This window comes from Mastomys coucha, unplaced genomic scaffold (genome assembly GCF_008632895.1).
Source record: "Mastomys coucha isolate ucsf_1 unplaced genomic scaffold, UCSF_Mcou_1 pScaffold22, whole genome shotgun sequence".
Lineage (NCBI taxonomy): Eukaryota > Metazoa > Chordata > Mammalia > Rodentia > Muridae > Mastomys > Mastomys coucha.
This window is the reverse complement of record NW_022196905.1, coordinates 258,089,141-258,100,697: the sequence shown is the minus strand read 5'-3', so window position 1 is coordinate 258,100,697 and position 11,557 is coordinate 258,089,141. Positions and strand designations below refer to the sequence as shown.

Below are 11,557 nucleotides of genomic sequence, written 5' to 3'. Positions count from 1 at the left end.
GATACAAGCTGCTCCATTGAAGGAAGTGCTCAGAGGGATGAACAAGGGAAGTGGGGTAGACAGCAGTGCCCAGCAGGTTTTAATCACTGGCTCACCTGTGGCCAGGGCTGTCATCCTAGTGTGGTTGAGTCCAGGCCACCAGCACAAGGACAGGAGAAATAAACAGTACGGCCTCATTACCCACCCCAAGTCCACAGGCGCATCAGCCTCAGGGGCAGTGATACAAAGCCAAGTCCTCAGTGCCATGTCTGTGCTGAGAGCCCCCTCCCGGCTGGGAGCTAGCCGGGCATTCTAGCTAAACACCTGAGCAGGCCAATGGGCAGAGGGAGAGGTTTGTTTGGGCTCAGGGTTTCTGAGGGCTCCCTCTGGATGCCGGCTCATTGCTTTTGCCCAGAAAAGTAGAACTTCATGGAAGTGTGGGACAGAGCCAGGAAGTGAGGAGAAAGCAAAGGGGAAGGGGCGGGGTCAGGTCCCTTCCAAAGCATGCGCCCAACGAGTTACTTCCTCCACCAGGCCTCACCCCATCTTGTTCTCAGGGCAACCTGGTCTCATCCTGACTATCCATCCAGTCCCAGGACTGTGACCTGTCAATCACCTCCCACTACCGTGTCAGGGACTAGACCTTCATCAACACAAGTGTATTTAGAGAATATTCCAGATCAGACTATAATGAATTATCCATTGAAGACATTTAACTTTTAGCCGTGATTCTGTTCTCAATAAAAGTGGCTCCCCTGCCGGGCAGTGGTAGCACACACCTTTAATCCCAGTACTTGGGAGTTCGAGGCTAGCCTGGTCTACAAAGTGAGCTCCAGGACAGCCAGGGCTACACAGAGAAACCCTGTCTCGAAAAAAAAAAATAGATAAATCAAAGTGGCTCCCCTTAAAGCTAAGCCTGCTCTGGATGCCTGCAGATGGGGTCTCCAGCTCTGACCAGCCCACAGCCATCAAGGGCTTAGCACCAAGTTGTGTGAGGAGGTCGAGGCTATGGCTGCAACTTGCCTCAGTGCATGTGGGCTGTCATCTCTTCTGGTTACCCAGTTAAAGGTCCCTCTGAGGCTCAGAGAGGAGCAGCATGAATGGCCCAAGGCTGCACAGCTATTAAGAGCAGATGGCGCATGCCTTTAATCCCAGCACTTGGGAGACAGAGGCAGGCAGATTTCTGAGTTCGAGGCCAGCCTGATCTACAGAGTGAGTTCCAGGACAGCCAGGGCTACACAGAGAAACCCTGTCTCAAAAAAAAACCAAAACAAAACAAAACAAAATACCAAACAAAAAAAGGCAGATACACAAGGACCAGTAAACCTCTGATTCACACACAGCCTTCCCCTGGATGGAACGTGTCCCCCAGCACACACACTTCCTTTTCTCTGGCACGTATGGCAGTCTGAACACCAGGGAGGGGCCAATTCTGCAGATAATGCAAAGCTCAGGGATTGTATCCACTGGCAGCACAAGGTACAAAGAACATGGACCTGGGAAAAGCAGAAAAGCCTTTTCCTTGCAGCCTGCCCTTTCCTGCTGGCCTGCGCTGCCCTACTCCCCAGCCCCTCATCTCTAGTTAGACTCTGGCCTCTGAGCTTCAGCCTTCGAGGGATGTCCTTCTTTCTCTGGATTCTTCATCCATCCAGCTACCTCACTCTCTGACTCCTCCCCCTCCTGTGGCTTTCTGTCTCTTCCCTAGAGCATCCGGCCAGGGTGTTCATCTTGAACCCAGATCAGCCTCAGTATAGATTGGTTTCCTAGCTCCCTGCTTCTGATCTGGCAAACTCATATTCACCCTTCAAAGCCCCAGGCCAAATGTCTCCGACCCTACAAGGCTCTCCCTGCTGCTCCACGGCAGGGCTGAACACACTGTTTGTGTTCCTGCATGCGTGAGAATGCTCCCGTTGCTGACTCCGATGGCAGGAACCTGCCAGGGTCTGCAGCAGCTGCCACCCCGGGAACCAGCATTACTCCCAAGAGGCATGGGCTGACATTGGACTTGAAGCCTGTGAAACACACTGGCCACTCTGAGTGCTGAGTGCTTTCTGCGTCTGCCCAACGTTATAGTGTCACTCTAGGCATGCTGCCTCCCTGGCTTGAGCCCCCTTAGAGGGTGCCCACCTTACACCCACCCCAGCACTTCCCTCGTTATCTGTTGTCTCTCCACTGCCCAAAAGCTAATACACCCCGGGCTTCCTTCCTCTCATTCACTCTTTGCTATCCACACTGCTGTATAGACACCCCAGGAGGGGAACCAGCAGAAAAGTCCCTCACCCAGGACAGTGCCTGCCAAGCAGTGGCCATCAAACTATCAACACCAGGGCTAGGGGAGATGCCTTAGTGGATAATATGCCAGGTGGGTCTGAGACTCAAATTCCAATACCCAGAATGGTTGTAAAAGCTGGCAGAAGTAGCAGCCAATGGCTGCCCATGGGCTCAGGAGGTAGGTGGGATGCTCAGGCCAAGCTGTCCAGCTAGACTAGCCCAACCAGGGAACTCTGGATTCAGTGGGAGACCTTCCGTCAGTAAAAGAAAATTGAATGAACAAGGTAGATAGATGGCTAATACCTATTGCCAGCCTCCACAGGTCCAGGCACACAAGAGTATGTGTGCACATAAGCACTGCACACATCTGCAAACACATATACATGCGTGTCACACACCACGACAAAACCCCCACATCTTCACTGAGAGGAATGCATCACTCTGGTTTTTTTTTTTTTTTTTTTTTTTTTTTTGCAGAGCAGACTGTTGGTGTCCAGAGAGGTCAAACAACTTGCCAGAAGTCACACAGCCAAAGACAAGCCCGACTTAAGACTCAGCCACAGGGTCCCACTGTGCCTGACACTCTTGCTGAGAACCTTCCTAGGTATAGATGTCATTTGTTCCCCAGGCAGCCTGACTCACCCTGTGGGGTTGGGGAGCAAGTTTCCCATCCTGTACCTGCTGGTTGTTATATAGATTTTTGTCCAGCCTGCTTCCCACTAAGTGTCTCTTGCCTGGATAAGGTACCATGGCCAGGCTTCAGACACTGGCGGGGACCAAACGCTCAGCTCTGCACCCTCACACCCTTTCATTACACTCTGCTTTCCAGGAAGAGGGATGCTTTCCCTTAAGCTTCAAAGGCAAAGTCTCCACATGGGGGTGGACCTGCCTTGCCTCCTTGCTGGCAGGAACGGGTCCTCAGAAGGGCAGAGTCCTGCCTGCCCATGGCCCACTACAGCTCCAATACGGGAGACTCCCACCTTGATAAGAAACCACAGCATCTGGGGACTTGTGTCCCCTGGGCCACTTCCCACCGCAGAGGTCCCTCCACCCCTCCTGGCACTTACTCGGGACTTCTCGGCCAGCCTGGCCGGCAGCATGGCCTCCCAAATGCCCTGTGCAGAGCTGAAGCCCAGAAGCAGCAGGAAACCCAGAGCCCAAAGGACCTGTCTGCCGCAGTTACCCATCCTGAGGCTGGTGGCAGCAGGGTTTCCTTCTGCACGAGTGACCTCCGCAGGGCAGGCCGGGGAGAGGAGGCAAGACGGGTTAAAAGGGAGGAGGGACCACAGCCTGGGTGGGGCCTGAGAGAGGAACAGAGTTTTGCCTGTAGCCTTGGTCCTCCACAAAGGGTCCCTGGGATTCTTGTGCCCTCAGCCAGCACCTGTGCCCTGGGTGGTGGTTGGTCCTCCTGGTTATTTTTAGTCCTCCCTGGTAGCTCCAGTGACTAGGGTGGCTGCAAGCTGGACGGCTAGGATGCCGGGCAGAGGGAGGAGGGGGTACCAGCCAAGACGTGGCCGGGAGGGGCCTGCCACTCCCCTGTAACTATTGAGCTGCTGCTGCTGCGGCTGCCTTGGCCTCAAGTCAGGATGGGCTGAGCTGCTCTCAGTGCTGCCTGTGACTGTCCGCCCCAGGAACCGGGTTTGGGGAGGGTGCTGTAAGGAAGGGACAGGGGACCACAGGAGCTTATGGCCCTGGTGTGGAGAAGCAGATCCCTCTCTAGTGTCTGGGTTACTGCTTTGATGTGACTCTGGGATAGAGTGGCATTGCATAGGGAAGCCTCCTTTGCCCTGAGGGTCACTGCAGAAACCAAGCACCTTGCCTGTCCACAACAGGTTGTCCCCAACAGCATGCAGAGGTGGCTGTTGTCTAGATGCCCATTTTTCTCAGAGGGGAACACAGAGGAGGAAGGAGGTTCCACGCTTGCTCTGACTTCAGACAACAGTGTGAGGTGGAGCTGGGATCCCAGACTCAGGGGATCCCCTGAGTAGCTCCACTGGAGGAGGCAGGTTGGCTTTCCCTGCACACCCAAGGCACACCCTGTGAGACAGAGTGTCACGCTGGCAGGATGGTGCCGGCAGAACAGGCACCCAGGAAGGTAGGTCCATTCTCCCACCCTCCATCAGGAGCACCCAGGACCTGGGGCCCTTGCAGCAGCTCCCAGCCCCAGTTCTCTTCTCACATGTGCCTACACTACATTCTTGGACAGCAGGCTCTTGGCCCAGTTCCTGGGTCTCTCCGTGGGTGGCCTGGATTCTGCCTGAGCTGGGCTGATGATCTGTGAAGCCCTCCTGACCTCCCTTTGCCTTCGCTGTGCCAGGTCTCCTAGCTCCCCACTAGGGAGGCTTTTCCTCCTGGCAGGCCCCTATCAAGGCCTTGGGTCTCTGCTGGGACTGCTTTCCCAGTGTGGCTCCTGATCGAGGCTCTCTTGCCGCCACCATTGTGCGCATCTGCACTGATTGGAGCCCTGAGCCCCATCCCCACCCCCTATCCTCCATTCCACCCCACCCTGCTCCCCTCCCCAGCTTCTGAACTAAACAGCCAGCTCCACTTGGTGGTTTTTTCTTATTCTTGTTGCCCCCCCGACGCCATGCCCCACCCCAAAGTCACTGATATAGAAGGCTGTGCTCATTCGCAGTAGGTGAATACAGCTGATCCTGTTGTGCCTGAACGAGGTTCATCTGGGATCCCCTTCCTATATTTTGGTACCAGTGGTATCTAACACATAGTCACAGGATTACTAAACACGTGCCATGTAGCAGCTCCAAATGAGGACTGTTGACATGTAAAGCAGACACCAAGTGCCGAACACACACATGCAATTGTGGAGGCCAACCTCCCTCACATTCCTCAGGCACTGCCATTCACTTTGGTTTTCTTGGATACTTTCTCACTGGCTGGGAATTCTCTAAGATGGCTTGGGCTGGTTGGCCAGTGAACATAAGGGACCCTTCTGTCTTGGCCTCCTCAGAGCTAGGGTTACAAACACACACTCCCACACCTGCCTTTGCATGTGTGTCCTGGGGGAATCAGGCTTAGGTCTCTGTGCCTGCAAGGGAAGTGTTTCACCAACCAAGCCAAGCACCTCAACTCCCACAATGACCCCAGAGAACTCTGAAAATTGGTAGAAAGTAGGGGTATGTCCTTGACATCTGAGCATGCATGACTTTTGAAAACTGTACCTAGATCAAAAGAAACCATGAGGGTGTCTGACGCACATCCCCATTCCTGTTTCCTTGTATGGCCACATGCTACTAGGACATTCAGTCATTGCTCTCTGACATCTGATGAACTTCTGACACTTGCCTATCCAAACCTCGATCTCCCTGGGACCCGCCCATGTGACTCTATCCTCCACATCAGGCCCAGAGTCTGGAACTCTTAAGAGACTGAATCCATCTACCTCCAGTAGTTTCTAATGGTAAGCTCTCTATGTGAATCCACCCAGCATTTAAAAATTAAAGAGGAATAAAGCAAAGCTTTGGGATCCCTCCACCCACTGGCAACATCTGGAGTTGAGCCCTGGTGTTGTGAGGTAGCTGGCGCGTGTCCCCATAAGAGGCTTAACACATGGCCATTTATCACCCTGAAGAGAGAAGGCAGGGAGCCCACCTGGGAGCCAGGCTCATAAAGACCCGGGGCTGCCTCTCCTCCAGCTGCTGCCAGCACCTGGCCTGTGCCCAGTGAGTATTTGCTGCTGGTGGGGGTAAACTTAATCCTCTTATCTCTCAAGATTCTTCCTGATCCTCAGATTTAGAGAAAGATGGTCCCCCCAAAATAGGCCAGCAGTCTAAAATCCCAAGGTGTGACTAAACTAACATTCTCTCCTCTAGATAACACTGAAGATCCAGGCATACATTAGATGCTTGGGTTTCTGAGGTGCACCTCCGAAAGTAGCGCAGAGTCAGCTCTTCACAATGGTAAGTTACAAAAGGACCCTTCAGAGTCTTCAGGACAAGAAGAGCAACTGCTCAAGGTACTGAGCCACACTGAGTACTTTGTGTGGAAGGAAAACGGCCCAAGAAACAAACAGAACAAATCTGCCTGGGGAGCCAGCACCTCTTTTGATCAGGGATTTGATGTGGCCTCAGTATGACAGGTACCGGATGCTTCCAGCAGGGCCCTAGGTCTCACCATGAGGTCAGGTCCAGCCCTCTTCCCAGCTTCCTGCCGAGACTCAGAACTTGAGGTCCCGAGCTTCAGAGGCCTTTCCAGTCTATGTGACCCGGGGAACCTGAACTTTACCCCAGCCCAGTGGGATGTCCTCCTGTGAAGTCTCTGACCTTTGGTATACCTTCCCAAAGACTTGGTGTGGAGGAGGCAAGGCTTCCTCAGAGAACCCTGGAGGCTGGCTCTCTGCCAAGGAAAAAACAAAAAGAGAGAGAGAGAGAGAGAGAAATAGAAACTTTAAAAATGTAAAGAGTGCTGTGCTTAGGGACTCATGGTCAGGAGGCAGAGGACACACTAAGGGTCACTGTCCTCCAGGGACAGAGGACAGTTCAAGTATGTTGACCAGACCAGATAGAAGTGGTGCTGACTCTTAACTTATACTATCATGTGAATGACTTCCAGTAGAGAGAAGCATGATGGTGTAGGAGAGATTCATTCATTCATTCATTCATTCATTCATTCAAGCCCTTGAATATCTACCCAAGTTAGGCCTAAGAACACCAAAGGAGAAGAACCAAGCCCCACCTCTGTACCTCTGGGGCTTACTACCAAGAGGAGGAGTCAGAACGTTAACCTGGAGTTCTGATAAACATGGATGGCGGACAGCATCCTAAGGACTTAGACAACGGCCTCCCGTCTATCAACCCCACCCTGCTTACTGGTTAATACCTGGCTGCTTTAAGAATAGTCATTCATTTAAAGCTAGGCATGGTGTCTTAGTCAGGGTTTCTATTCCTGCACAAACATCATGACCAAGAAGCAAGTTGGGGAGGAAAGGGTTTATTCAGCTTAAACTTCCACACTGCTGTTCACCACCAAAGGAAGTCAGGACTGGAACTCAAGCAGGTCAGGAAGCAGGAGCTGATGCAGAGGCCACGGAGGGATGTTCCTTACTGGCTTGCTTCCCCTGGCTTGCTCAGCCTGCTGTCTTATAGAACCCAGGACTACCAGCCCAGGAATGGTACCACACACAGTGGGCCCTCCGCACTTGATCACCAACTGAGAAAATGCCTTACAGATGGATCTCATGGAGGCCTTTCCTCTAAGCTCCTTTCTCTGTGATAACTCCAGCTTGTGTCAAGTTGACGCACAAACCAGCCAGTACACATGGTGGCACACAGCTGTCATTTCATCCTCCTGGAGGCTGAGGCAGGAGGATTATAAGTTAGAGCTGTAGGATGACATTGTGTTTCAGAAGGAGATAGCTGGTTCCCTCCTCTGTCACTGCAGCAGCGGCTGCTGCCTTAGGTGTCGGCTCACAGTGGCTCACAGTGTCTCCATCTTGCAGAGGAGGGAGGGCCAGAGAGAGCGAGATTGGGACCAGGACACAGCAGAGGGGCAGAGAGGGGAGTAGACAGGAACAGAGCCTGTGCTTAGAACTGCTGTGCCTATGACCACAGGAAGTCAGGACACTTGGGGAGATGCTGGGGCTGACACCAAGGCCCCCAGAGGTTAGTAGAGGCTGAGCTTGGGGAGACAGGCTGAACCCTCAGGTCCAGATTTCAATGGCCTGGAGCATGGGGAGGGCAGAGAGGAGGCAGGCAGGGGCCCAGAGCCCTGGCTGGGTGCCCCCAAGTGGATGGGCGGTGCCATACAGAGCCATTGTTTTGCCAGATCGAGGCTGGCTTGCTGCTGCGAGCCTTTCCTGTATTAAACATACACGACAACATTTTCCCGGCATTGACCAAATTTAACCCAAGCTACATCACATTCTTTTTCTTAAAAATAATTGTTTTTGAAACAGTGTCTCATGCAACTGGGCTTGCACTCCCTAGAGCTGAGGATGACCTTGAATGTTCTTTAAATTTATTTTTGGAAAGGGGTACCTTGGCATAGGTCAGAAGGTACACATGAGTCCCATGGGATGGACTCGGGTCATCACACTTGGCAGCAAGCACTTTTCTCCACTGAGCCATCTCACCAGCCCTGGAATTCTCCTGCCTCTACCTCCATGTGTCACCATGTCTACCTTATGTCACATAGCCCTAGTCCCTTTCCTTCACATCTGAAGAGACATTCAAACATGTTAACAGCTATCTGTTGGGAAGTTGGGCTTTGTGTCCAAGCACATTGGTGTGTGACCTCTGGCCTGCCCCTAACCTCTCTGAGCTGAGAACAGAAAGACCGTGAGCTCTGAGACATCAGCCCCAGGATGGAGCCGTGCCTAACCACTGTGGCTCCTTTGCCTGGTTCAGCAAAGGTGGTGGTGGGGAGTTGGGGGAAAGCTTCCTCAGTTGCACAGGGTGATGCCTCACTGGCTCCATCCCTGGCTGGGAATGGAAAGAGTTGTTGCCTTAGGCAGCCTTGTTCTCCAAGAATCAGACCCTGGCTGCCCTGCCGCTGACCTCCACTTAGCATCTTCCCACTTATGGTTCACTGTCCTCCCAGCCAGGGAGCCTCTCACTTCCTCCTCAGCCTGCCCCTCCCTCCTGCTAGTCCAAACTGACCCATCCAGGACCTGGCTGTGGGAACTGGTCCCAGGATCTGCTCTGGGCTTTTGCCTTAGGGATTGTTACAAAGAGAGAATGCCCACCCCACCCCCCAACACACACACACTTCAGTCAAGGAACACCCCAAGGCCAAAGACACTGAAGTCCCAAGGTTAGGCTGGTCTGGCTGGGCCTTTGGCCAAGGGCTCCTCCACTGCATTCTCAGATCTCAGCCATGCCCTGCCTCCTTGGACTTGTCCCCAAACTGAGTGAGTAACCCAGGCTTTGTGTATATTTCCCTCTGCAAGCAAATTTGAGCTAAACCACAGGGAAGGCAGCTCCTCCAACAGCATTGGCAGGCCCTCTCCCACCCTGGCAGTATTTCAGGGACCCCTGCAGGACAGACTGAGACCACACCACATCTGGGTCCACAATGAGCCTGTGGAATCAGAACCCCAGTGAGAACAGAGCTGTGTATCTGAGTATGGTCGAACACTCGTGTCATCCCGGGTCTTGGGAGGCAGAGGTAGGCAGATCTCTGTGAGTTCAAGGCCAGCCTGGTCTGCAGAATGAGTTCCAGGACAACCAGGGCCGCCTGCAACTCCGGGTCTCATGTCCCTCCATGCTCCCTGCGCCACCCCATCACCATCATCCCCATGGTGGGTCCCATGCTGGAAAATTGATACTTGATTTGGGGATGATGGAAGGTGGTGGCTCCTTTAAGAGGTGGGGCCAGAGAGAGACCCTTAGGAGGGTTAAGGAAGCTCTCCCCATGGTTGTTATCAGTTCTCACAAGAGTCTTCTGAAGCAATGCCTGACCTCTGTATCAACTGCCTTCCCATCCACATCAGGATCTCTCCCACACATTTTCACGGTGACACACAGTTCTCTCTGTTTATCCCTGACTGACCTGGAACTCTCTATGTAGACCAGGCTAGCAACTCATAAGAGTTCTGCCTGGCTCTGCCTCCCAAGCACTAGGACTGAAGGTGTGCACCACCACTGCCTGGCTTTACAGCTGTTTCTTATCCATAGAGTTCTTTCCTTGAAGAGGAACCTCGAGGAACAACAAACAAGCTTACTACTGGAGTAGAGGAGGAGGGAGAGAACACCCATCCTGGGGCCTTGCTTACACAGATGTCATGAGGAGGCAGAGCTGAAGGTGCTGGTCATTACCCATCACGGTAGTATTGCCAGCGAAGTTTCTCTGAAGTGGGGTACAGTTATGTTGAAATTCCTGGGTAGAAGACAGCGAGAGACAGAAATCAGAACACACAGTGTGGCATCCCATGTGCACGCACAGTATGGCATCCCTTCTTGTGTCCATAGTGTTCCTAATCCCATCTGGCCTGCCTGACTGAGGAGAGCAACCAGGGGACCTAAGGCCCTCCTCTGGCCTACATAGACACCTGCTCTCTCATGCACAGATGCCCACCCCTACATGTCTAAACACAAATAAAACCATTTATAAACAATATAAATAAAATAAACAAAAGTAAATTCTTCGTAAACGACACACCCCACTTTTGCAATCATCTGTTTCCTATTCTTGCCTCCTTCCCTACCCCCACATTCTTCTTTCAGCCCCAGGCCCCAATGAACTCCATACTCAGCCTCCTCTTCAAGAGGCCTCTGAGAAAATTTGAACTTGGAGTTCAGCTGGGAATTACATCGTCTACCCAGACGCTGTGTCCTGGAGCCAACCTGACCTGTCGGGAGAAGGCTCTCTCCAGTGCTGGGAGGAGTGTCCACACCTTGGTCCCCACAGACAATGCAGGCATCCTCTGGAGGCACCTGGAACAGTTTCTTATATATGCCTGAGCCATAAGCCACGGTAGTATGGTCTCTGTTGGGTTACTATTGATGCAGAGGCCATGGAGAGATGCTGCTTCCTGGCTTGGTCCCTCATGCTTTTTTAATAGAACCACCAGCCTAGGGATGGCACTGCCCACAGTGGGAGCCCCCATCCCCAATCAATCACTAATAAGAAATGTCCTACAGACAGATCTTATGGAGCCATTTTCTCAACTGAGGCTCCCTCCTCTTGGATAACTCTAGATTTTATCAGATTGAAGTAAAACTAGCCAACACAGATATGAAGCCAGTGTCACTGTCCTTTGGCCCCCCCTGCCTGACTCTGCTTCCATCTTAGAGGTGGAAAGAACATGGAGGAATAAGATCTTCACTTTTTAAACCTTGGCCCCAGCTCTTGTCTCCCCACCTAGGCCTCTTGTGTGTGTGTTGGTAGTGGTGGTAGGGTGTTAGGTCCCATGAGGAAGCATCCTTTGGGGGCTAACATAAAAACTACAATGCCCCCTGCTGGCAAAGCTTGAGATGGAGGGAGCTGGTCCCCCTTTGTCACCCAGTTACGCTGATGGTGGGTCCTACAGAAGACTGCCTAGGGCAGTAAGACATTCTTCGCACCAAACAAAACCAAACAGGCAAATAAGCAAACCGCTAAACTGACCAGCCCAGTCCCACTTTGCTCACAGGGTGGCTGTGAGTCCTGGTTGCATTCATCTGTCATGTGACACTCTGGTGCCCTGGATCTCTGTTTCCTGATGGTTTGCAGAACAGAAGTCTGGAAAGGCTGAGCAGGTCGAGAAGAGGTGGGGGCAGAAAGAAAAGAGATGTGGGGTTGCCTACCCACACTGAGGGTACTGGGGAGCCTCAGGCACCAGCCTGGGTCTCTCTCTACAGGGCTGGCTCGT

The 11,557-nt window shown here is 52.7% G+C and overlaps 1 protein-coding gene across 2 annotated transcripts in view; it reads right to left on the bottom strand.

Annotated features, from left to right (window-relative positions):
• Positions 1-3,610, bottom strand: part of Wfdc1 (WAP four-disulfide core domain 1) — a 21,546-nt gene extending 17,936 nt beyond the window's left edge. The window contains exon 1 of one of the 2 annotated variants that reach the window (XR_004109439.1): positions 3,318-3,525. Coding sequence is in view for 1 of the 2 variants with exons in the window: in XM_031337303.1 (XP_031193163.1) it covers positions 3,318-3,437 (120 nt within the window). In the remaining variant the exon portion in view is untranslated. Of the gene's footprint in view, positions 1-3,317 lie in introns of both variants that reach the window. The other variant, XM_031337303.1, reaches the window with a different exon arrangement.
• Positions 3,611-11,557: the final 7,947 nt, after the last annotated feature.